Source organism: Molossus molossus, unplaced genomic scaffold, assembly GCF_014108415.1.
Source record: "Molossus molossus isolate mMolMol1 unplaced genomic scaffold, mMolMol1.p scaffold_m16_p_12, whole genome shotgun sequence".
Classification (NCBI taxonomy): domain Eukaryota; kingdom Metazoa; phylum Chordata; class Mammalia; order Chiroptera; family Molossidae; genus Molossus; species Molossus molossus.
This window is the reverse complement of record NW_023425347.1, coordinates 31,071,612-31,098,723: the sequence shown is the minus strand read 5'-3', so window position 1 is coordinate 31,098,723 and position 27,112 is coordinate 31,071,612. Positions and strand designations below refer to the sequence as shown.

At 37.5% G+C, this 27,112-nt stretch overlaps 1 protein-coding gene across 11 annotated transcripts in view; it reads right to left on the bottom strand.

The window, feature by feature from the left end:
* EVI5 (ecotropic viral integration site 5) overlaps positions 1-27,112 on the bottom strand; it is a 197,902-nt gene that overhangs the window by 18,461 nt on the left and 152,329 nt on the right. For 9 of the 11 annotated variants that reach the window (XM_036255429.1, XM_036255433.1, XM_036255432.1 and 6 more), the window contains one exon: positions 24,601-24,696. In XM_036255429.1, coding sequence (XP_036111322.1) covers positions 24,601-24,696 — 96 coding nt within the window. Of the gene's footprint in view, positions 1-969; positions 1,006-12,372; positions 12,499-24,600; positions 24,697-27,112 lie in introns of those variants that run through there. The other 2 variants (XM_036255439.1, XM_036255435.1) reach the window with 2 other exon arrangements.

The window sequence follows — 27,112 nt, the reverse complement described above, 5'->3', positions numbered from 1 at the left end:
AAAAATGTGAATATACTAAAAACCACTGAATTGTACACTTTAAATGGGTGAACTGTGCCCTGGCTGGTTTTCTCAGTGGTTAGAGCATCGGCCCAAGGACGAAGGGTCTCGGGTTTGATTTCCAGTCAAGGGCATATACCTGGCCCCTATCAGGGTCATTTGGGAGGCAACCAATCAATGTGCCTCTCTCACATCGCTGTCCTCCACCCCTGCCCTTCCTTCCACTTATCTAAAATTAAATGAAAAAATATCCTCGGGTAAGGATTAACAAAAATGAAATAAATGGGTGAACTATATTGCATGTAAATTATATGTCAATAAAGATATGTGTGTGTGTGTGTATAGATATTTTGTGTGTATATTTCCAATGGCGATATTGCCAGATTGGAAATAAATAATTTTCTATTTAGGAAATGTGGAAAATTTAATTGAATTTAAACAATTCACCAACAATGTTAATTTTCAACATCCAGTTTTTTCTTTATCAGAAAAAGAAATGGTGGCTACTGTCTACAGCTTCATTTTAAATAGGCAGAAAATATTTGCAATAAAGGTTTTAATGCTAAAAAAAAAAACCACTTTAATGCTTTAGATTGAAGTATTAAGTAAAAGAAGATGAATGCATTTGTAGTATTCACTTTTTTTCAGAAACTAAAACTCCTGATGAAAAAATAATTTAAAAAATATTATATATATATATAAACCAAACAAATGTCACATTTTGTCACTGAACACAAAATAAGCTTTCAAACAGACAGGGTCAGGATCCCCCTCTTCCTCATTCTGAGTGCTCACAGGCTGCTTAGGTAAGATTGGGCACTTGCAAACCACATGACCTAATGAATGCTATCTTATCATATCACAGGTTCCTCAGACTGACCACAACAACTTAAATCAGACAGGCAGCAAAACAGCACTAAGTCTTTGACACGTACTATTGACATGACATTTCAGCTGTCCAGTTTGTGGGGAGTAAAAATCTGATTATCTCATGTCCAACTGCATCTGTAAGATATGGCCCATGAAAAGCACATGATTTACTGCACTGAAGAACTGAAGACTTCCAACAACAATGTAAAATTTTAGTATTTGTAAATCTGAGAAAGCTAGCTATACATCTTTTATCAAATCTCTTTTAATTGACAGTAATTTGTGGAACACATTTTCAAATGTTGCTAGTTTAAATATTATGTTATCATTTCTTGAAAACACTAGCATTTCCCCATGTCCCTCCCTCCACGCCCTGTCCCAGCTTTGTTAGAAACATCTGTAACAAAAATAAATTATTTAATTAAAAATAAAGTCTTAAAAATTAAAAAGAAAAGTCTACCTTCACTAAAAAAACAAAACAAAAACACTAGCATTTAAAAATTGAATTACTTGATGCAAAAAATAAAGTTTTTCAAATGACTGACTATATTCCAAAATCCTGGCATTGTTGAAGAAACTGGACTCATATTTAGGAATATATAATGCTAAAAATCAAGTGTTAAGTATTGAGTAGCTTGGTGAATAATAGCAAAAGAATATCTAAATTAGATTGAAAAAATTCAAATTGGCTCTGAGATGAATAATTTAGACCAGGCTTTAAAAAGAATATAATTCAAAACACAATAAATAAAAAAGATGATATTTTATGAATTTCCTCTAGTCTGATTAAGAAGGCTTTACCCTCAGCCATCAATTTCTACAAATGCTATTTTTAGTACCACACATTAAAAGCAAACTGATCAGAGAAAGTCTCTCTCTCACTTAGAGATGCCTCTCTCTACTGATTTCCCTCTCTTTAAGTATGTATGTATTTATTTACTTACTTACTTATTTAAATCCTCAAATAAGGATATTTTTTCCATTGATTTTCAGATACAATGGGAGGGAGGGAGGGAGAGAAACATCAATGTGAGAGAGACACACTGGTTGCCTCCTGCATTACCCCGACTGCGGCCAAGGATCAAACCTGCAACCAGGTATGTGCCCTTCACTGGTAATAGAACCCGAGACCCTTTAGTCTGAGGGCAGATGCTCTAACTGCTGAGCCATACCAGTCAGGGTTCCCTCCTACTTTTTATAGTTGCTCTTTCTCAGTCTCCTTTGTGAGCTCATAACTTGCCTCAAAACCTTTGCATATGATGGCCTCTCTCCAAAGACCCTTCTACTCTCCTTTTGCTGGCTCTCTTCTTCAATAAACACCAAGAGACTTTTTGATATGTTTCTAGGCCATGGTGCCATGTGATTCTACCAACAGCACTGCCCACACTTACTGCCTCTCCCTCCCAGTCTGAATTCCTTAACAATTGGGTACTAATTTTATACATCTAGCACAGGACTGGGATGGAGTAGACTTTAAAGATCATTTACTATAACTTTTGGAATGCAGAAACTGAGGCATGGCCTGAGGATGCCTGGGAGCTAAAAGATATTCAAATGTTCACTGACTGAAGGAATACTAATTGGCATCCCAAGGTCACAGTTAATCAATGGCAGAACTAGGCTTAGAATCCAGGTCTCCTGACTCTTAACTTCTACTGTTCTAATGATGATAGTTTCTCAACCACATGTAGTAAGATGGAGAACAGACAAACATCCAGAAACAAAACCAACAAATGAAAGCTCAGAACTGCTATTATGAACCCAACACATTGTATGGATATCTACTTTTCCCTTTCTTCTCCATTCTATGGGTGTGTTTACAAGTTCATACTGGCATGATGATGAAAGGAGAAAGTGAAGAGTTTGATGCAGAGTAGGGATAATCAGCTTTTGAATAAATAAATTTTAAAAATGAATATTCAAGTTTTGAAACTTGAATACATGAGTGAGTTCACTGGATTTTAAAACTGTAGCTTACTGTGGCTGCCCATATCAGTACCCATGTGCTTGAATGAAATCTTCAAGCACATACTATTAGTAAGAGCTAAGAGTATGCTATTAGTCTATTCATGGGAATGCCAAAAAAAGAAGTAGTAATATTTCCACCTTTACTGAATTAAATCTGCTTAAGAACTACTATAAGTAATTATAAAACCTGTTGCTATGGGCTTTATAGTTAGCTCCATTTCCTTTTTAAAATGGTTATTATCATCTGCCTTTATTTCTCATAACACAAGTGGTTATTTGATACCTAGTTTCCCTTGAAGTGGTTTCTTATGACTTATGTTTCCAATCTAATTGTCATAGAATAATTGTTGGGATCACTTAATAAGCAATTTTTTGTTGTTGTTGTTAATCCTCACCTGATGCTATTTTTCCATTGATTTTTAAAAAGGAAGGGAGGGAGGGAGGGAGAAAGAGAGAGAAACATCACTGTGAGAGAGATACATGGATTGATTGCCTCCCACACAGCCCCGGAGTTGGGAATCAAACCTGTGACCCAGGTATGTGCCCTTGATGGGGAATCAAACCTGTGACCCTTCAGTCCAAAGGCTGACTCTCTAACCACTGAACCAAACCGGTTAGATCTTAATAAGCAATTTATAGATCAGTAATAATAAGCATGGTTTCATTACTGTACTATTGAATACCTAGCTATATTCATTTGAGGTAAAGTACTATTAAAAATTTGCCACCTAGTGCCAGAAAACACAGAAATGCTCAGACTAGTGAAGTTATAGAAAAAAAGATATTTGTGCTAGTTTGAAAGAGTTCCCAATGGTCAAATTCAGGACAATTTGAACACCAAGAGAACCGATTAAATTCGTGGGTTCACAGTACTGAGGACTTCTGAAAGATTCTAAGGAATATAAGGCTGAATAAAACACAATATTTGCCATTAAGGAATTCAGTTTAGATTGTTCCTAGGCATCAAGGAGAGTACAAGAACCATTAATAAAAATAAATGAAATTAAATGCTATGTTATCTCCTATTTCTGAACTATTAAATACTCACTATTAGTACCAACTACATAGTCTTTATCAAATTACCTGTTACACTTTTCCACATTCGACTGTAAATTCTTTGAGAGTACGACTACACTGTACTTTCAATAATGTCTGGCACAATATCAGAAAAAATCCCATCTGAAACAACTTAAAACCAAGGCTGACTTTACAATTCTGACTGGTTCTGTTCCCTGGCCAGGGTGGCATTATCTCCTGAGGATATTTATTGGGTCCTTTAATTCTGAGTACCAGATCCAAATCCCTAGTTTCCGACTAATTCTGCATTCTCTAAGTTGGCTGCTCACTCAGGTTTTATCCTAGAAATTCCTTAACAAACCTTCTCGAGGCATATACTACTTTAGTCAGTTTTTCGAAGAGGCTTCCTTCCTTGGTATCTTATCTTTACCAGGTTCTAATTCCTTACCTTACTTTGTTTTTTATTTTCTAAGTGATTTTGTTATCTCACCCTACCCTCTCTTATCTTTTGTGTCATATTCTCATTATTCAATGCCAGTTTCTTAATGAAACTATCATCATTAGAAACACATATTTTCATTAAGAAATTTAAAACTCTTTTTTACCTATAGTAGTAATAGAATACATAGATATAAATAATTGGGTAGAACACCCTCTTTTTTATGAATATGGTAGAAAACTAGAAAGTGGTCTAAAAGTCTTAAATAAAAGTAACATATTCTGTGTTAGATTATTTTAGCTTTCTCTGAATGTGGTACATTATACATTCTTTTGAAGGTAAAGAATGAATGGGAAGATATATAGCTTTGGAGATTAAAAAAATTAATCTGGAAACAATTGCTGGAAGTTTGGCCACCAGTTAAATAACAAACTCCTAAAATAGAATGCACTGAATAGTTGAGCTAATTTATGTTATTGGTAAGCTTGTATTTTTTAAAATAATAGGTATATATGAAATTGGGTTGACTATTTTTATCTAGTTTTCTGCTTTTGGAAATATCAAATTTGGCTTGAAAATCTCAATTGACTCTATTTTCAGAAAATCATCTAATATTTAAAAGCTAATATCTTAGGAGCAGCCACTGAAAACTGAAGCAGAATTTGAAGGAACAAGTCAGACCCATTCCCCAGTCTCAGATGGAAAAGAAGTCCAGAACCTGATGCTGAAAGAAAAGTAAAAATACTAGATGAGAGTAGATTTCTAGTCACTAGACTTTGGGTTCTCATCTGATAGAATTAATTTAATTCAATTAAACACTTACAGACTTCCTACTATCTCTGACATGTGAAGTTAAGTGGGTCAGCAGGACTGTGGTAGGGCCGTGGGATATAGCAGATCAGAAGCCAGAATGCCTGGGCAGCAGTTCCGTCTCTGCCACTAGCTAGCTGCGCAATTCTGGGTAAGTCCCTTAACTTTTGGGCCCTCAGCTTCCTCATTTATCAAGTGAAAAACTAGATAAATTGTATGAACATGTCTGGCTTAAATCTGAAATCTCTGCTTTAAGTCTTTTACATAGTGATATTATTCCAGACATAAAATACTGTACATTGTACATTAACTTTTATCTTATGACTAGGGTCAAATATGATAATTGCTTATCCAACAAAAAATGGAACATATAAGAGGAAGAGAAATAGTTAACACTCATTTAACTAAATAATTAAAATAAATTTTTTCTCCATAAGTGGAGGCTGCAAAATTTAAAAAGTGCTAAACATTTCATTCAAGAGCCTTAAAACAATTTTTGTAGTTATACAAATAAGACCTCTCATTATCTACATGGGACCTTTTTGGACAGCAAAGAAAAACACTACTTGCACTCAGGCTTTGCGAGCTCCTGCATGGCAGGTACTTCATATTTCTCTAACTAGAGAAACAATAAATTTAAGGGATAATTTATTTTATTAAGAACCTGCCACACTGAAGAACTAAGCACCTTTTTTGTAAAAACATTCATGCATTGAAATTTTTCTTAAATAATTGTAAAACTATAATTTCAATTATCAGCAGGCATTAGTACAATTAGAAAACATTATTATTGTTATTATTTTATCCTCACCTGAGGACATTTTTCAATTTTTTTGTTCAGATAGAGTGGGAAGGAGAGAGAGGGAGAGAGAGAGAGAGAGAGAGAGAGAGAGAGAGAGAGAGAGAAACATCGACATGAAAGGGACATAACGAGTAGCTGCCACCCGCACGACCCAACCAGGGCCAGAGACAAACTGCAACTGAGGTACATGCCCTTAGTGGGAACCAAACCCAGATCTCTCAGGACCCCAGGCCAACGCTCTAACCGCTGAGCCAAACCGGCCAGGGAGAAAAACATTATTTTTGATTCTTTTTTTTTTTTTTTTTTTAAAAAGCATATTTTATTTATTTATTTATTTATTTTTTTAATCCTCACCCGAGGACATTTCTCCATTTTTTGTACAGATAGAGTGGGAGGGAGAGAGAGGAAGAGAGAGAGAGAGAGAAACATCGATGTGAAAGGGACACATCAAGTGGCTGCCACCCGCACGACCAACCAGGGCCGGGGACAAACTGCAACCGAAGTACGTGCCCTTAGCGGGAACCGAACCCGGGTCTCTCCGGACCGCAGGCCGTCGCTCTAACCGCTGAGCCAAACCGGCCAGGGCTATTTTTGATTCTTATATCTGCCTTCAGACGTAGACGGTTGCTATCAGTGCAGTTTGTAAGAATGTCAACTCTATTCCAGGTTACCACTCTGTGAACTAGGTAATATACTTGGAGCATTACAAGATTTCAAAGAAAATAAAGACTGATAGAAACAGTCAGTATAGAATAAGCATTCAGTTAAAACACAATAACAGTATCATTTAGTTTTAAATAGAAAAAATAGCTGCCAATAACTTTAGAGCCAAATGTCTAAATTCTTTTCTCTCTTTAATATTCTGGTTTTAATGCCTAGATGAAGATCAATATTGAACAAATCTTTTAAAAGCTTCTTTTAAAAATTCAAGTTTAAATAATTTTATTCACTACTTTTAAGCTGAAGAATATAAGGGTAAGAGAAAAAAGAGCAGCCTATCATTTTATTCTTAAAGTTCCTTATTTCAAAAATTCCAATTTAATAACAAAATGAGAAAAAGAGTATACATATTAAACATATTAAGAATATTTAGAACATTAAAATATTTTGGTAGATATTTAATTAAATCCAAGCTGATGTATACATAAACAGTTATCAGAATTTAAAAGTTTAAAGAGTACGTGTATATTTTCTAAGCCAAAACTTTAGTAAGAACTTTGTTCAGATTTCCTTTTCTTCACTCAAACTCCTAATTTCATAATTGGCTGATAGAAATAATAGCAGAGTCTTGTGACAGAGGACCTTCTGGGTACTGGAAACCAGCACAATGGCTATCTTTATTTATTTATTTTATTATTATTATTTTATTAATTTTTTATTTTTGTTACAGATGTTTCCCTTTTTCTCCCACTAATTCCCCCCTCCCTCTCCCTCCATGCCCTGTCCCCAGCTTTGTTGTCCATGTCCATTGTTCATTCACACATGCATATAGGTTCTGTGGTTTATCTCTCCCCCACCACCCCCTCTTCTGGGGATTATCAGTCTGTACCCCACTTCCACGTCTCTGGTTCTACCCCATTCCTCAGACTGTTATGTTCATTATATTCCACAAATAAGTGAGATCATATGATACTTGTCTTTCTCCGTTTGGCTTGTTTCACTTAGGATAATACTTTCCAGGTCCCTCCATGTCATCTCAAAGGATAAGAGATCTTTCTTTCTTACAGCTGCATAGTACTCCACTGTGTATATGTACCACTGCTTTTTTAATCCATTCGTCTACTGATGAACATTTGGGCTGTTTCCAGATCTTAGCTATTGTAAATAGTCCTGCTACGAACATGGGGGTACATGTATTCTTTCTGATTGGTGTATCAGGCTTCTTAGGGTATATTCCTAGAAGTGGGATCACTGGGTCAAATGGCAGTTCAATTTTTAATTTTTTGAGGTAACACCATATTGTTTTCCATAGTGGCTGCACCAGTCTGCATTCCCACCAGCAGTGTACTAGAGTCACAATGGCTGTCTTTAGAAAGAAGGTTGGTTTTACCTACCTGGGTTGTTTATTGTTTACTGCATCCTATAATAGTTCTCTTTTTCATTTTTGCCAACCTTGTCCTGAAATAGCTTACATTTCTCTAATTTCTTCAGGAAGGGCTCTCAGTAATTGTTTAGTGACAGACCATATACCTTCTTTCAAATTCTTTCATAAATCACCCATCATTCTCTGATAAATGGTGAAAAATGCTGAATAAATCTTTTAAAATAAATTTGTTCTTCAGAAAGATCAGGAAGTAAAGTCTAATTAAAATAACTATGTTGAGCCCTGGCCAGTTTGGCTCAGCAGTTAGAGCGTTGGCCTGCGGTCCAGAAAGACCTTGGTTGTAATTTGTCTCCGGCCCTGGTTGGTCATGCAGGTGGCAGCCACTCGGTGTGTCCCTTTCACGTCGATGTCTCTCTATCTCCCTCCCACTCTGTCTGAACAAAAAATGGAAAAATGTCCTCAGGTGAGGATGAAAAAAAATAACTATGTTGAGCCCTGGCTGGTTTTGCTCAGTGGTTAGAACGCTGGCCCAAGGACCAAAGGGTTTCGTGTTTGATTCTGGTCAAGGGCACTACCTTGGTTGTGGTTTGGTCCCCAGCCCTGGTTGAGGTCGTGCGGGAGGCAACCAATCAATGTCTGTCTGTCTGTCTCTCTCTCTCTTCCCCCCTCCCTCCTTTCCCTCCTACTCTATCTGAAAATAAATGAAAAAGTGTCCTTGGGTGAGAATTTGAAAAAAACAAAAACAAACTACGTCACACTGGCCTGTTTGGCTCAGCGGTTAGAGTGTCAGCTTGAGGACTAGAGAGTCCCAGGTTTGGTTCTCACTAGGAGAACGTACCTCAGTTGCAGTTTGTCCCCGGCCCTGGTTGGGGTTGTGTGGGTGGCGACCACTCGATGTTTCTCTCTCTCTTCCTCCCTCTCTCCCTCCCTATCTGAAGATAAATGAAAAAATGTCCTCGGGTGAGGATAAAAATAAATAAATAAATAAATAAAACAAACAAACTATGTTGAAATGCTCCCTTCTTGAAAGTCTCTTTGCTGGGGACTCCTGTGCCTCCACACCCGCCAGTTCCCTTGCTATCCCACGGATGGTTTTGGTCTCCTTTGCTGACTCTCTGGACCTTAAAGGTCAGGAATGCCACAAACTTGTCCTGGACCCCCTTTATTTACATATATATATGCCACTTATATGCCAATGACAACTAAACCTATTTTTAGCCCTGGACTCTTTTTAGAACCTCATAATCACATATCCATTACCCATCTGATATTTTCATTTTACTATTAAACAGAAATCTCAACCTTAACATAAAAAAGGGTTCTTGATCTTCTACACTTCCCCAACCTCAATAAATGGCACCAACCATTCACTCAATTGTCAAGCCACAAGTCTCTGGAGTCACCGACTGCTTTCTCTTATGTACCTCATACAATCAATCCATCACCAAGTTCTTTACCTCTAAAATATATCTCTAATTCATTCACGTTGCTAACATTTCCACTTCTCCCATCCTTCTAAGCCACCTTTGCTCTTACCTGGATTATATTAACAGCCTCCAAATGAATTTCCCTGTTTCCATTCTTGCTCTCCTACAATCAAGTCACCATACAGCAGGCAGGGCAAATCAGATCACATCACTCCTTGTTTGAAAATATCCAAAGGCTTCCCACTAAGCCAAGAATAAAACCCAAACTATCTATTCTGGCTTACAATGCACTATGACCCAGTCTACTTCTGTAATGTTATCTCATACCATTTTTCCCACCCTCTACTACACTCCAGCCACATTAGTATGGTTTCTCAACAAGCCTGTTTCATTTTCATTTTCTTCTAGAGTCTTTGTGTCACTTCTTTTTTGTGGCCCGGAATGTTCTTTCCACTGATTTTTGCACATCAGGAAGCTTCTTAGCATTTAGATCATAGTTTACATGTTACCTTATCAGCAAAGCCTTTCACAGTTATTTAGTAATAAAAACATTTTCACGGAGTACCTAGTACATGCCAACACTGTTCTAGATGTTGGGGGTGAGGTGGGGGAAGGTATTCGATCTTATTTGTAATTAGGGAAATATACATTAAAACCATAATGAGAAACCCCTTCACAGCCAAAGAATGACTAAAATTAGATAAGGACTGACAATTCCACATACTGATGAATAAGTATATAGAATAGAATTGTCTCCATTGCTCACAGGAGTATAAATTGGCATAAACCATTTGAAGCAATGTTCTTAACAGACCAAACTAGAAATAATTCAACTATTCATCAAAAGAATAAACAAATAAATCATATACTTATACAGAGGAAAATTGTACAGCAATGGGAATGAATAACCTACAGCTATATTTAAAAATAACATGGTCAGCCCTGGCCGGTTTGGCTCAGTGGTTAGAGCATCAGTTGTGGACCAAAGAGTCATGGGTTCGATTCAGGTCAAGAGCATGTACCTCGGTTGTGGTTTGGTCCCCAGACTTGGTTAGGTTGTGTGGGAGGCAACCAATGAATGTGTCTCTCTCACACTGATATTTCTCTCTCTCTCTCCCTGCCACTCTATCTGAAGATAAATGAAAAAATATCCTCCAGTGAGGATTTAAAAAATAATAACATGGGTAAATCTCACAAAAATTTTGAGCAAAAGAAGCAAGACTCAAAACATATACTATACTATAAGAAGCCATTTATATAAAATTCAAAAACTTAAACACTGTATTAGAAATAGAGAGCATGGTTATCTTTAAAGAGGAGGGAGTGAGTAGAGACTGGGAGAAAGTATGAATGGGGCTTGGGTCTATTTCTTGGTCTCAGGTGGTAGTTACATGGTTGTGATGACTTTGTGATAATTTACTTAGCTGTAAACTTGTCACCTGGGCACTTTTCTGTATTACACTTCTATAGAAAAGTTTCTGTGCTTCTGTAAGAGTTTCTGTTTTTTAAATTATTTAATTTTTATAATTATGAATCCATTCTATTATAGAATGTTAAGGATAATAGCTGGTGAATTCATACTAGGTCTCCTTTATGGAAAAGGAATGAAGAAACCAGTGTTTAGTTTTAGTACCGGAATAGATGTAACTCCTCTAACCAATGGCTTTTTATCACATAAACAACTCTAAAATGTTTAAAATGATCAGGTTTCCCCTACATGTTGATAGCTAAAAACCTTAGAGCCAAGTTTGAGGTCCAATTCCAAGAAATATATAGATACTCTGTGGTACGCATTTCATATTTTGGTCTTATTCATGGCTCCACATTATATTCCTCCAGTTTTCTTTCCTTTTTCTCACAAAATTGTAGTTTGTTACTTTGCATCACATGCAAACTTTCCTTAGCCAGTATGGAACAAGGCAGGGTATTAAAGAACAAAAATGTGCTCTGGCTGGTTTGGCTCAGCGGTTGGAGCACTGGCCCGCAGACCATAGTCCTGGGTTCGGTTCCCGCTAGGGGCACGTACCCTGATTGCAGTTTGTCCCTGGCCCCGGTTGGGTTCGTGTGGGTGGCAATCACTCGATGTGTCTCTCTCTTATTGATGTTTCTCTCTCTCTCTCTTTTCCTTCTTCTCTCCCTCCTACTCTATCTGAAGATAAATGCAAAAAAAAAAAATGTCCTTGGGTGAGGATAAAAAAAAAAAAAGAATAAAAATGCTTTAAAGCTTTTTGTTTGTTTGTTTTTTAAATACAGTTTGTTTTTTATTTTACTTAATTCTAGTTTAATTCATTGTGATCAGACTGAAAGTCTTGATCCTGAATTCCAGCTTCTGCCACTTACTAGTTATGTAATTGTGGACAAATTATTTAGCCTCTCTGAGCCTATAAAATGGAAATAATAATTTTCACAGGATAATTGTGAAGATTAAGATGATTATCCAAAAGATCTACACTTGGTTTAGCAACTACCACACAGAAAACTTAATAAAAACAATAAAAATTTGCTATATATAGAAAAGATTCTGGTCTTCCGGTCAAGATGGCAGAGTCTGAATTGACCTCCTCCCATGAGAACATCAAAATTACAATTAAATCACAGAACCATCATTGAGAACCACCTAAAGACTAGCTGAACAGAAGTCCCATAACTGAGGATATACTGAAGAAGCCACCTAGAGATCAGTAGGAAGGGTAGGGATGCAGAATGAGCAGGCCTGATACCCAGGTTGAAGAGGTCCTGCCCCCATCCCTAACCCCAGGAGTGAGGGGTGCCAGCCCCACACCAGGCTTCCAGCCCAGGATTGCAGTGTCAGGAAGAGAAGTGCCCATACCTTCTGTCTGTGAAACACAGTGGCTGGGTGGAAGGAAGAGCTGCTAGAGTTCCAAGTGTTCCTCTTAAAGGGCTTACACACAGACTTACTCACTAATCAACTCACTCTCTCCGAGCTTCAACACTGAGGTAGCAGCTCAAAGTGCCAGGAACATACGGAAAGGAACTTAATTGTCTGGCTTCAGGGCCTGGGCTGGAGGGGCTGCTTTCTCCCAGATGGAAGTGCTGGCAAATGCTGGTGGGCACAGGCAGGTGTCAAGTCTGAGTCTCCATCAACCTGGTTTGCTGTACCCTGGTGAGACCAAGCCACATCAAACTTTCAAGCTCACCCAAGCCATTATAATGGCTTTTCCATACAAACAACCTGTGTTATTTTCCACTGAAGACTTCCTTAAAATCTCTCAAAGGCTTATAAACCCCAAAGAAGCAGTGTCTGGCCTCCATGTGCCCCATACTTGCTAAGCGGCCCCAAGCCTGGCACTAGTGGCAGGCAGCCTTGGTTCCCAGCGTAGCCTCTCTCAGGGACTTCCAAGCTCAGCACAAGTGGCAACCATTTGCAGATCACTTTGTAGCTCATACCAGTAACTGACCTTGGCTAGCACCAGAGCCCTCCCAAGAGGTCCCAGAAACAACACATCCAGTGGCCAGCTTCAGACCACATCAGTGCAGCACCAAACCACCTCCACAAACAACATACCCAAAAGGTGGGCTTGGCAGCCCTGCTAAAGTGAATCCTGCTGCATGGAGTTAGCCCCTATACAACATCTCTCCCTCCACTGTAGTTATAGCCATTTCTCACAGCCAATCAGCCTGAGGGTCAATCCTCTCACTGATATGCCTATAGCAATCAAGGTTCAACCACAACAGGAGAACACACACAACCCACACAAGGAACACACCTGGAGCACCCATCTCAGGTGAACAGGGAGACTATGCCACTGGGCCCCACAGGACACTTACTATATAAGGCGAGTTTGCCAAGACTAGGAAACATAGCAGATCTACCTTATACATAGAAACAAACACAGGGAGTCAGCCAAAATGAGGAGACAAAGAAACACATCACAAATGGAAAAAACAACAACAAAGAACTCTAGAAAAAGAACTAGACAAAATGGAAACAAGCAATCTATCAGATGAAGAGTTCAAAACACTGGTTATAAGGATGCTCCATGAATGGAATAGATTAACTCAGTGAGAACTTTTTATTTTATTTTTTATTATGATTATTTTTTTAATCCTCACCTGAGGATATTTTTCCATTTATCTTCAGATACAGTGGGAGGGAGGGAAGGAGAGAGAGAGAAAGATCAATGTGAGAGAGACACATGGATTGCCTCCTACACAACACTGACCAGAGCCAGGGACCTAAATGCAATTGAGGTATGTGCCTTTGACCAACTGCTGAGCCAACCCGACCAGGGAGAAAGCTTTTTATTTTTAAAAATCTTTATTGTTGAAAGTATTACAGATGTACTCCCTTTTCCCCCATTGACCCCCTCTTCCCCACTCTCACCTCCCTCCTGCTTTCCCCAAACTATTGTATGTGAGAACTTTTTAAACAAAGAGATAGGAAACAGAAAAATTGAGATAGAAAACATCAAAAAAGGGTCAGAAATAAAAAAAATAATTAAAATGAAGAACACACTGGAGGGGATCAACAGTAAATGAGATGAAGCAGAGGATATAATCAGGGATTTGAAAGACAGGTAGCAGAAAACACCCAATCAGTACAGAAAAAAAAAATAGAATAAAAAATATGAGAATAGTTTAAGGGGCCTCTGGGACAACATCAAGTGTACCAACATTCACATCATAGGAATACCAGAAAGAGAAAACAGAAAGCAAGGAATTGAAAACCTGTTTAAAAAAATAATTACAGAGAGCTTCCCTAACCTGGTAAATGAAATAGACATACAAGTCCAGGAAGTACAGAGAATCCCAAACATGATAAACCCAAAGAGGCCCTCACCAAGACACATCATAATTAAAATGCCAAATTAAAGACAGAAAGAGAATCTTAAAAGAAGTAAGAGAAAAGCAGTTAGTTACCTACAAGGGAGCTCCCACAAGACTGTCAACTGATTTCTCAATAGAAACTTTGCAGGCCAGAAGAGAGTGGCATGAAATATTCAGAGTAATAAAAAGCAAGGACCTACAACCAAGATTACTCTAACCAGCAAGACTATCATTTAAAATTGAAGGACAAATAAAGAGCTTCCCAGACAAGAAAAAGCTCAAAGAGTTCATCACCACCAAACCAGTATTTCAAGAAATGTTAAATGTCTTCTTTAAGAAGAAGAAGAAAAAGATAAAAAATATGAATAAAATGGCTCATCAGAGAGATACAAATTAAAACAACGATGAGGTATCACCTCACACCTGTCAGAATGGCTGCCATCAACAAATCATCATACAACAAGTGCTGGCGAGGGTGTGGAGAAAAGGGGACTCTAGTATACTGCTGGTGGGAACGCAGACTGGTGTAGCCACTATGGAAAACAGTATGGTGTTTCCTCAAAAAATTAAAAATTGAATTGCCATTTGACCCAGTGATCCCACTTTTAGGAATATATCCTAAGAAGCCTGAAACACCAATCAGAAAGAATATATGTACCCCTATGTTCATAGCAGCACTGTTTACAATTGCTAAGATTTAGAAACAGTCCAAGTGTCCATTAATAGATGAATGGATGAAAAAAGCTGTGGTACATATACACAATGGAATACTATGCAGCTGTAAGAAAGAAAGATCTCTTATCCTTTGAGACAACATGGAGGAACCTTGAGAGAATTATGCTAAGCAAAATAAGCCAAACAGAGAAAGACAAATACCACATGATCTCATTTATTTATAGAGTATGGTTCAGACTGACAAACCTCAGAGTAGGGAGGAGTGGGGATGAATGAGATGAACCAAATAACTTATTTGCAAAGAAAAAAAAAAAAAAGAATAAAATGGCAATAAATACATATAGTAAGCCCTCGTTTATCGCAGTTTATCTGCTCCAGACTCTACCGTGATAAATGAATTTCCATGAAAAAGGATTCTTGATTTATATAGAATTGTCCCTCACCACTTCCCACTTCGACTTCAGTGGCTTCACTCTATCACAGTTTTTTTCAAAGAAAGTTGAAGTGGGAAGTGGGGAGGGACAACTGTATCTATGAACAATTACTTTAAATACAAATGGATTAAGTGCACCAATTAAAAGCCAGAGTGACCGGCCAGTGTGGCTCAGCGGTTGAGCGTTGACCCATGCATCAAGAGGTCACCGGTTGGATTCCTGTTCAGGGCACATGACCAGGTTGTGGGCCAAATCCCCAGTGGGGGCATGCAGGAGGCAGCTAGTCAGTGGTCTCTCTCATTGATGTTTCTCTCTCTCTCTCCCGTCCTCTCCCGCTAAAAATCAATAAAGAAAAAAAAAGAAATAAAAAAAAAGACATAGGGTGGCTGAATGGATAAGAAAACAAGACCCTTACAAGAGACTCTGTCTACAAGATACTGTACTCACTTCAGATTGAAAGACAGACACAGACTGAAAGTAAAGGGATGAAAAAAGATATTTTATGAAAATGTAAATGAAAAAAAGCCAGGGTAGCAATACTCATTTCAGACAAAATAGACTTTTTTAGGGGGAAATATTTTTTATTTTGTTATCTTTCTTGTTGAAAGTATTATAGATGTGCCCCCATTTTGAGAAATATTTTAAAAATAAAGTACAAGACACGTCCATTAACAATCCAAATTTATCTTTTAGTTTCTCTGTAATAAGAAGCCAAAGGTAGGTAAACTTACTCTTTTTTTAAAATCTTTATTGTTGTTGCCCTGGCCAGTTTGGCTCAGCGGTTAGAGCGTCAGCCTGCGGTCCGGAGAGACCCGGGTTCGGTTCCCGCTAAGGGCACGTACTTCGGTTGCAGTTTGTCCCCGGCCCTGGTTGGTCGTGCGGGTGGCAGCCACTCGATGTGTCCCTTCATGTCGATGTTTGTCTCTCTCTCTCCCTTCCTCTCTCTCCCTCCCACTCTATCTGTACAAAAAATGGAAAAATATCCTCGGGTGAGGATAAAAAAATAAAATAAAATAAAATAAAATAAATCTTTATTGTTGAATGTATTACAGATGTTCCTCATTTTTCCCCCATTGACCCCCTCCTCCCCACTCCTGCCTTTTCCCACACTGTTGTCTGTGTCCATTGGTTATGCATATAAGTTCTTTGGTTTATTTCTTCCCACCACCCAATCCTCCCTTCCCTTTGAGGTTTGTCAGTTTAGCAACCAATTTATTCTTTTTAATCCCTTCACCTTTTTCACCCATTCCCCCAAACCCCCTCCCATCTGGCAACTAACAAAACGTTCTCTGTATCTATCATAATGTTTCTGTTTTGCCTGTTCATTTTGTTTATAGATTCCATTGTCGACAGCTATGTATTCATTGCCATTTTGTTTGTTCATATTTTTTATCTTTTTCTTCAAGAAGACCCTTCAATATTTCATATAATAACGGTTTGGTGGTGATGAACTCCTTTAACTTTTCTTGTCTGGGAAAGTCTTTTTTTTTTTTATCCTCACCCGAGGACATTTTTCCATTTTTTGTTCAGGTAGAGTGGGAGGGAGAGAGAGGAACAGAGAGAGAGAGAGAAACATCGATGTGAAAGGAACACATCGAGTGGCTGCCACCTGCACGACCAACCAGGGCCGGGGACAAACTGCAACCAAGGTACATGCCCTTAGCGGGAACCGAACCCGGGTCTCTCCAGACCGCAGGCCTACACTCTAACCGCTGAGCCAAACCGGCCAGGGCTGTCTGGGAAAGTCTTTATATGGCCATCGACTCTAAATGACAGCTTTGCAGGATAGAGTAATCTTGATTGTAGGTTCTTGCTTTTCATCACTCTGAATATTTCTTGCCACTCCCTTCTGGCCTGCAAAGTTTCTTTTGAGAAATCAGCCGACAGTCTTATGGGAACTCCCTTGTAGGTAACTAAGTGCTTTTCTCTTGCTGCTTTTAAGATTCTCTCCTTGTCTTGAACCTTTTGCATTTTGATGATGATGTGTCTTTGTGGGGGCCTCTTGGGGTTCATCTTGTTTGGGACTCTCTGTGCTTCCTGGACTTGCATGTCTGTTTCCTTCACCAAGTTAGGGAAGTTTTCTGTCACTGTTTCAAATAGGTTTTCAATTTCTGGTTCTCTCTCTTCTCTTTCCAGCACCCCCAAGATGCGAATGTTGGCACGCTTGAAGTTGTCCCAGAGGCTCCTTACACTATCCTCATTTTTTTGTATTCTTTTTCCTTTTTGCTGTTCTGATTGGGTATCTTTTGCTTCCTTAGATTCCAAATCGATGGTTTGCTTCTCGGCTTTACCTACTCTACTATTGAATCTGTGTAAATTATTCTTTATTTCAGTTAGTGCCTCCTTCATTTCTGACTGGTCTTTTTTAATGCTCTTGAGGCCCTCACTAAGTTTATTAGCATCCTTATAAGCAGTATTTTGAACTCAGCATCTGTTAGGTTGCTTATCTCCATTTCACTTAGTTCTTTTCCTGGAGTTTTGTTCTGTTCTTTCATTTGGGACCTGTTTTTTGTCTCCTCATTTTGGCTGCCTCCCTGTGTTTGTTTCTGTGTATTACTTAACTAGAGGTATGGGGCTATCTGAGACCAGATGCTGCTTGTTTGAAAGAATTTAGGAAAACCTGAAGCAGGATCCAAGACAGGCCAATCCTGTGGTTTAGCAACTGGCAACAGCTTGGGTGGGCCTGAAAGTTGGATGGGGCAGGGCCTCAGGGAATCACCAGGGTGGGGCAACCAGTATGAGCCAAGTTGCTGGAGTCCCAGATATGGCGGCTGTCTGCCGCCCCAGGGAAGGGCTCACCAAAGGAACATAGGCCTAGAACAGCACGTTTGTCCCAAAGAAAGCCCCCTCTCCAGCCCACGCTCCAATGCCAAACAGCTCAGTTCTTCCCTGTATGTCTCTGGCGCCCTCGAACTGCCTCCCCTCCAAGCTTGGAGGAAGTCAGTCCGATAAGTCCATGCATGGGCCCTTTAAGAGGGGCTCCAGCCGCCTCAGCCTCAGTTCCCACTGGTTTTTCCAGCCAGAAGTTATGGGGACTTCTCTTCCAGGCACTGGATCCCTGAACGGGGCACCTGGTGTGGAATGGGGACCCCTCTGATCTCAGGGAGGACCTTCTCAGCTGAGGTGTCCTCCTGTTTTTTATCCGCCACACGTGGGTGTGGGACCAGCCCTGTCTGCCTCCACCCTTCCTACCAGTCTCGATGTGGCTGCTTCTTTAATTCCGTAGTTGTAGGACTTCCATTCAGCTTGATTTCAGGCGGTTTTAAATGATGGTTGTTCTGTAGTTTAGTTGTAACTTTGATGTGGTTGTGGGAGGACGCGATACCACGTTTACCCACGCCGCCATCTTGACCTTAAGTCACTTACTCTTGATATTTAATAAGTTTTATCTAACTTAACTTAGTTAAACTCTAAAGTTTCAAGTTTACCAAACTATTCTGGGACACTATGTTTAGGCACATATGTGTGTGTGTGTGTGTGTGTGTGTGTGTTATATAATATATAATCATTACTAAAAAGTTTGATATAAAAACTTTTATTTATATCTATTTAATTTATTAGCTCTTAACTCCTATGAGATTTTTATGAACTTATTTTAGTAAACCCAGGTAGAACAAAAATATTATATTTAAATTAATAAATTTAAAATACGTGTTTATTCAAACCAAACTTAAATTAGTTTTAATATTAAATATTTTCCTAGATCACATTATCCTGAAAATAAGGGGTTAGCTTTTACTATATTTCTTAATTTATATAAGCCAATTAAATATTAAAATTAACAATACCTTCAGAGGTAAAAAAAAACAATACAAAACACTACACCACATATAAAACATACAAATAAACAAAACCAGATCACAAAGAAATCAAAATATAAACAGAATTACTAATAATTATAGAAAAGATAAGATGTTTTACTTTCCCTTCACAATTTTTAAGGAGGCTAGGGAAAGGAGGGTCAGGCATGGAAGACTTCAGCCACTTGTGCAAAACAGAGTTTAAAACAAAGGCTGTGCCCTGGCCGGTTTGGCTCAGCGGTTAGAGCGTTGGTCTGCGGTCTAGAGAGACCCGGGTTCGGTTCCCACTAAGGGCACGTACCTCAGTTGCAGTTTGTCCTCGGCCCTGGTTGGTCGTGCAGGTGGCAGCCACTCAATGTGTCCCTTTCACGTCGATGTTTCTCTCTCTCTCTTTTCCTCTCCCTCCCTCCCACTTTATCTGTACAAAAAATAGAAAAATGTCCTCAGGTGAGGATAAAACAAAACAAACAAAAAAAAAAAACAAAGGCTGTAACAAGAGACAAAAAAAGGACCCAGCAATTCCACTTCTGGGTATTTATCTGAAGAAACCCAAAACACTAAATCAAAATGACATATGCATCCCTATGTTCATTTTAGCATTATTTACAATAGCCAGGATATGGAAGCAACCTAAGCATCCATCAACAGACAAATGGGTAAAGAAGATGTGGTACATATATACAACGGAATCTTTCTCAGCCACACACACACACACACACACACACACACACACAGTAGAATCTTGCCATTTGTGACAACTTGGAAGGACCTAGAGGGTATTATGTTATGTTAATAAGTCAGCCAGAGAAAAACAAATACATATTGTTTCACTTATATGTGAAACCTAAAAATAAATAAATAAACAAACAAACAAAACAGAAACAAACTTATAGATACAGAGAACATTATGATGGTTGCCAGATGGGGCAAAGGGATTACTGGGACAGGTAAAAAGGGAGAAAGAATCATGACTATACATTGCAAATTGCCAGTTATAAAAACAGTCACAGGGATATAAAGTACAATATAGAGAATATAGTCAATAATAATGTAATAACTACGTATGTGTCAGATGGGTATTAGATTTATTGGGATGATCACTTTGTAAGTTATGTAAATGTCTAATCACTATGTTGTACACCTGATACTAACATAATATTATATGTCAACTGTAATTGAAAGATAAAAATTTATTTTTTAAAAAAGGAAGAAAAGCTAGGACATCCAAGATGGTGGCAGATAAGGTGGATGTTACACTCACTTCCTCCAAGGACCAAACTGAAATTACAACTAAAATATAACAATCAACTTGAATAACCAACTGAAGACTAGCTGAAGAGAAGTTTTATAACCAGGGAAAAAAAGAAAAGCTATTAAGCAAATAGAACTAGAATTACTTTTGTAAGATTTCAAGAACATGAAGCACATTAAAATTGTCTTATTAAGATAGCATAAAAATTAATCAAAACAGTTTAATGAAAAATACTTAATTTTTAGCATAAGGGAACTATCTTTTTTTGTTTGTTAATCCTCACTTGAGGATATTTTTCCATTGATTTTTAGATAGAGTGGAGGGGTGGGGGAGAGAGAGAAACATTGATGTGAGAGAGACACATTGATTGATTGCCTCCTGCACAACCCCAGGGATTGAACCTGCAGCCCAGGTACATGCCCTTGATCTGGAATCAAACCCATGACCCTTTGGTCTGTGGGCCAATGCTCTAACTGCTGAGCCAAACCAGCCAGAGCTAAGCTAACTTCTCTATTCTGAAATAAATTTACCTATTCCTAGAACATCCATCAGAACAAATCACCATGAAGAACAAGTGAAAACATATAGTCTGTATTTCAAAAACATTTTCAAATCAGTTGTTTAGTATGCATTTTCCCAAGAAACAATACTGTAAATGGTAACAAGGCTTCAAAGGACCCAGAGAAGCTTAGTCGACTGGTAATTTGGCTGAACTATAGGATTACACTTCTCACTATGTCTATACCTAGATGATTTCTGTGTACATTTCCTTTGGCTTATAAATGAGAGTAACTTTCGACCCCCTGCCTCCCTTTCCTGCTATTTAGAAAATATTCTTTGCCTTTAGTGGTCAGCAGCTGTAAGAAGACAGAACTATGTTGCAAAAGTAGATGGCTTATTCATTCTTGGCACGTACAATTTTGTTTATTTAAATGTTCCTGATGCCTAATCTGCCCGAAAATATTCTTCATTTTTCAAAACCCAGCTGAGATGCTGTTACAGCTTACTTACCCCTGATGACGTTGTCTAATGTCTCTACAAGCAGCACTGAAAAGAACAGGCCGAACTGAATTTAATCCTGGCTTGATCATTTACTACTTTATAACCCTGGGCCAGTTACTTCATTATTGTGAGTTTGTTTCTATATCCATGTGGGATTATTATGAAAGAGGGTTAGAAATAGTAAATAGAAAGCATTTGACACAATGTTTGGCTTATAGAGGGTACTCAATAGATAGTAACTATTATTCTTTTTTTTATCCTCATCTGAGGACACTTTTTTGCATTTATCTTCAGAAAGATTTGGAGGGAGAAAGAGAGGAAGAGAGAAACATTGATATGAGAGAGACACCCACATGACCCCAACAGTGCTGGGGACAAACTGCAACCAAGTTACGTGCCCTTAGCGGGAACCGAACCCAGGACTCTCTGGTCCGCAGGCCGACGCTCTAAGCACTGAGCCAAACTGGCCAGGGCTTGTTTTTTTAAAAAATATATTTCTTTATTGATTTTAAAGACAGAGGAAGGGAGCGAGAGAGAGAGAGATAGAAACATCAACTGGCCTCCTCCTGCATGTCCCCAATGGGGATCGGGCCCACAACTTGGGCATGTGCCCTGACCGGGAATTGAACCTGTGACTTCTTGGTGCATGGGTCGATGCTCAACCAGTGAGCCACAGTGGCCGGTATTACTGTTATTTTATAGATCAACAATAAAATCGGCCATCCACAAAAAATAACCTGCTTAATTCTCTTTATTATTTCATACAGCTGACTATTCTAAGTGGTCATAGTTGTTATAACATGTACAATAATGATGTATCTGCACCGTTTGTTTCAACATTTCCTTCAACATTTAGAGAAGTACAAAAAGCAGGTAACAAAGTGACTATTAACAATCACATGCTCATTTTATTAATACTTGAAAGTTAATTTTTATGTTGAAAGCCAAAGATTTTGGCAAATTCTACCATACAGGCAAAAGTTAAATTGTAAACTTTTAAAAATATCTTATTTATTGAATTTAGACCTTTTTGTGCATAAGACAATGCTCAACCAACTGAGCTACACAGGCCAGGGCAAGTTGGAAATTTTAAACTGATTTTGTATACTTTTTTTTTTCCACTGTGAAGTGCTATATTACAAGAAGGGGGTGATCACTTTGTAAGTTATATAAACGTCTAATCACTATATTGTACACCTGAAACTAATATAATACTATTTATGAACTGTAACTGAAAATAAGTAAATAAATAAATAAATAATCAGTAGAATAAAAAGTGACCTTATTTAATTAACCCTCCTAAGAAGCTGGCCTAACAGTAATTTTCATAAGTCTACTACAACCAGTATCTTGGTTTAAACTTTCACTTCTTTTCATTTATCCTTTCGTTAGTCATAAAACTTTTAAACAGGTAAATATATTAAAATCTGTTCAGAAAACAACCAAAAGGAATTTCCAATTGAAGACCTATACTGATTTCATACTATTTAGTAAATTTAATCTCTTCTAGCTTTGAAGATTCACCCTAAGCTGGCTCTATTCAATCCACCCTATTTCCTACACAATTTAGTCACATTAATTTTTAATGGAATCTGGCCTTCTCTAAACTCCCAACTCTGTACTCACCCTCCCTCTGACCTCTTACGGTCCCCAGCTATACTCATTTTCTACTCTACCATGTTTTCCGAATAGGGCCTGCCCAGGACTCTGGCCTACTTACTTTGAATCGCACAATTACCATTTCACCACAAACTGTATTTGCACAATCTAGTTCTTTAACAGTAGAAAATTCTACCATTGATTAATTTTCTTTGCATATTTGTAAAGATGGCTTTCACAGGCCACACATGAAAAACTGATATTAAAGTTAAACCTCCTCTGAACTATTTTCTGCCTGTCCTGATGAGAAGAATATCATTGTTTTTAGTCAAGGTACATGACAGGCAAATTTAATATTTGCTGACTGATTTTTAGGCTAGTCTTAGAAATAAAATCAATCCACATATAATTTTCTCAATTCAGCAATATGAAAGCTTCCTTATCACTAGAAGTCAAAATTATAAATGGGAGATGGTTTTATTTTAGTCATAATTTCCTTGAAAAACCTTTTGAACGCAAGGAATAATGTTTGGGTTCTCAAAAGAATAAGGATTTCTAGAACATGTTTATTTGCAACTTGTCTTTTCATCCTTAGCTATTAGATCAGAAGAGATTATAAAAAATGCATACAAATAAATAAAAATTATACATAATCCCGAATCCCTCGAATGTAACCATGGCTAAAAAACCAATATTTATAGGAATGATTCCCAAAATTTTAGGACAAATTAAACTATATCTAAGATTTATTATTTTTGTTTTGTTTCTTCATTCAGAATTGACTTAGATTGACAACCTCCAGGAGATATTACTCAAAACACTCAGACTTTAACTGAAGAGTGCAACACCAGAAAAGGGTAATGTCTAAACTTTTTCCTTTGAGGTTTAAATTAATTTAGTGGCCAACTAGAGTTTTTTTCTTAACATAGTGGTTTGTGTTATGCATTCAAATATCATCATTGTGAATAAACATTATTGTACAAATAATTCAAGACAAGATGAGAAATGTGCTTTTTTATTCATGTTTAGGAAGCTATTTATCATTAAAAAATAATAGAGGACAAGGAAATTGACCTACAGCCACATTAACAAAATGTATTTCCCTAATCAGAACATATTAGTTTAAATAATTTAAATTACTTAATACAGTACCCTATCTGAATTTCATGAGTTGAATCTCACAGATTCAAGGTAGTGTCAGTTTAAAAGTGTTGAGATACTAAGAAATCTGTTAACTGATATTAGGCAAGTATCCTTTTTTGCAATCTCAGTAATAGCACCATGCAGGGAAAAAGAAGAGAAGAATAAAATGACTTCCTTCTAGCCACAACGGTAAATACAACAAATCCATTAATATAAAAAATTAGTTTAATTGAAGTCACTTTGACACTTAGACAAACTAGGGTTTTTGGAACACAATAAAAAAATTTTCATGTAAATATTAATTGACTATTTTAGATCATGATTAAAGAGGTTTAAGAAAAATAAATCCTCAATATTGGAACAGAAAAAGATCTTATTAAAAAGAAGACAGTCTTCTCAAATATAATTACAATCAAGGATTTACAGAAAACACTTATCATGAAAGAGTTCATCATAACCAGTAATAAAGTGCTGTTACAATACAGAGGAAGGAAGAAAGAAATATGTGAAGATCAGAATTTATCACTTACCTCATGATTCAGCTCTGCTATCTGATCTTTCAGTTCCCTAATATACTGGTTAGAATCAGACTTGTTAAGCTGTCCTTGAAGCTTTCCTTCTTCTTTCTGTTTTGTGACAACAACAAAACAAAAACAAAAGACAATTTTCACAGCATGTACTTAAATATTTGAAAACATAGGACAGCATAATGGCACATCCTTTCATTGGCTAAATTCTGAACAAACTTTCACTGGCTAAATTCTGAACAAATTTGTTCTCAAACCGTGTCTGAAAAATAATTTATAGTAAACTATATTGAATATTTCTAAACAATGCTTAATGAAGCTGTTTACAATAAATATAATTTATAAAACATACCTCTGAGAGATTCTTACAAATCAATAGTTAATTGGGTCAAGTAGCAAAAAAATTACCCTAAATTTTCAGCCATTTATCTTGTTATTTTGAAGGCAAATGATCGCTTTGTAAGAGATTCAATGCTTAGAAGGTGGTGAGCCTCCTAGAGCTACACTGGGAATCTGCTTTTGCTTGGGGAACAGAGCAGGAGAGGGAAAATAAGGTTCTTCAAATCCCTTAAAAGGGGAGAAGAGTTCTGAATGTCTTCTGTTCAATTAGCTCAGGAATATGTGCTGGGAGTCCTAGATATAGCTGATTAAATGTGCTCCACTCTTAATAACTAGTTTCAGAACTGTGTAGGGACCATTTTCCAGTGATATACGGAGTGCTCACCCCAAAATGTATACAGGGTATCTGAAGATTCTATTACATTTTAAAAATGAAATGTATTTTAATAAACAATTGGCTTTATAATTTTTCAAAGTTGTGTACACACTATTTTGGGATACCCTGTAGATTGGGAAGGGGAGGAGCTGCCTTTTTCTTATACCACCTGAAAACAAATGTGAACTTTTAAGATAAATGGCGTACTAGAGAGTGAAAACAGAATTGTTTTTTTTATCTCTGGATCATTTGTAATTAGGAAGCCACATGTGATATGTAAAACATTAAGAAGCTCTGATCCAGAGACATCTACTTAAACTACTGAGTAACTCCTGAAACCAGAAAAGTACTGGGTGCTTTTGAGTCACCAACCACTATTTCCTTCCATGGAGACAACCACTGTTAACAGTTTTTTAGTGTAGTCGTCCCATGACATTTTATACATATATAATCAAACATACATGTATATATACACATACTTTTACTTGTACTGTAGATACTGTACACACTGTTCTACGTTTGTATTATCTGTCAAGAATACAACTTGAAGATCATTCAGTATCAGTATGTGCAGAGCAGCAAGACATACATTTAGATTTGGGAGAGCATTAAAAGTCCTGTAAAAGTTATCTTAGTGCTATCTAAATATTTATAGGGTGTTTTCTTTAAAGTAGGTTTTAAAATGTGCCTTAGGTCCTGTACAATTACCTTCAGAGCAGAGGGTTGCAGTAAAGAGAATTTTCCAGTGTGGAGGTACCTACTGCTATCTTTTCATTCATAGTAAGTGAGCTTGAACATCGCCTGGTTTGATCCTGACTGTAGCCAACTCTACCTTCTACTTTCCTTCTACACACCCTGTCCTAACATCCTTGGCAGAAAGAGGAACTAACTAGAACTGATCCAGCAACAGAATGGGTATCTCCCTGTGGAGTCAGGGCACCACTCCAACATGATTACTCGTCTGCACTAATTGTCCTTGCCACCTCGACTGAATTCTTATGTACCGTCTGTTCCTTAAGTCCTTTCATCAAGTTATTCCTATAAGCCAGCGATTTTCAACCTTGTCATTTCATGGCACATATAAATTACTAAAATTCTGCAACACATACATACACACACACACACACACACACACAAATTATATTCTTTGCCAATATGATGAAAAATAGGCATCATTTTGATTCATTCATACTGGACAGCTATTGTGTTGGCTGTTGCCATTTTTTAATTTGACAATCTAAGGGGAAAGATGCCGTGCCCTGACTAAATAGTCAAGGTACTGCATGTTTTAAAAATGCTTACGGCACACTGGTGTGCCATGGCACACGGGCTGAAAAATCACTGCTATAGCCCCTCCCTTTATTGCTTTTTTGTTCTTTTTGGCAACCTGCCTTAAAAACCTTTTATTGGATATGGTCTGCTGAAGCAATCTGATTTAACTAATATTTGTTTAGCTGTAAAAAAACAACTATAGGTTCTACAGGCTCTAAAACTCTTCTTATATACTTAAATACATGAATATCATATAAATCACCTAAGCAAAGATTGAATTTAACAATTACTATATTCCAAATATGCTAGGCTTCTTAAATATATACAAAAGATACCTATGAATTTTAGCCATCAGACCTCATTTAAGAAAATTAATACACTTTGAAACTTTAGTTAAAATACTAGTATGTCGGCCTGAGAAGGGTAGAACCAACAAAAGAGCAGAGATACCAAGTCAGAGTCATAATTATATAATCTCTAAAGCCTTTCCTACCTGTTTTTTCATTTATATGAACCAGTCTGTGTATG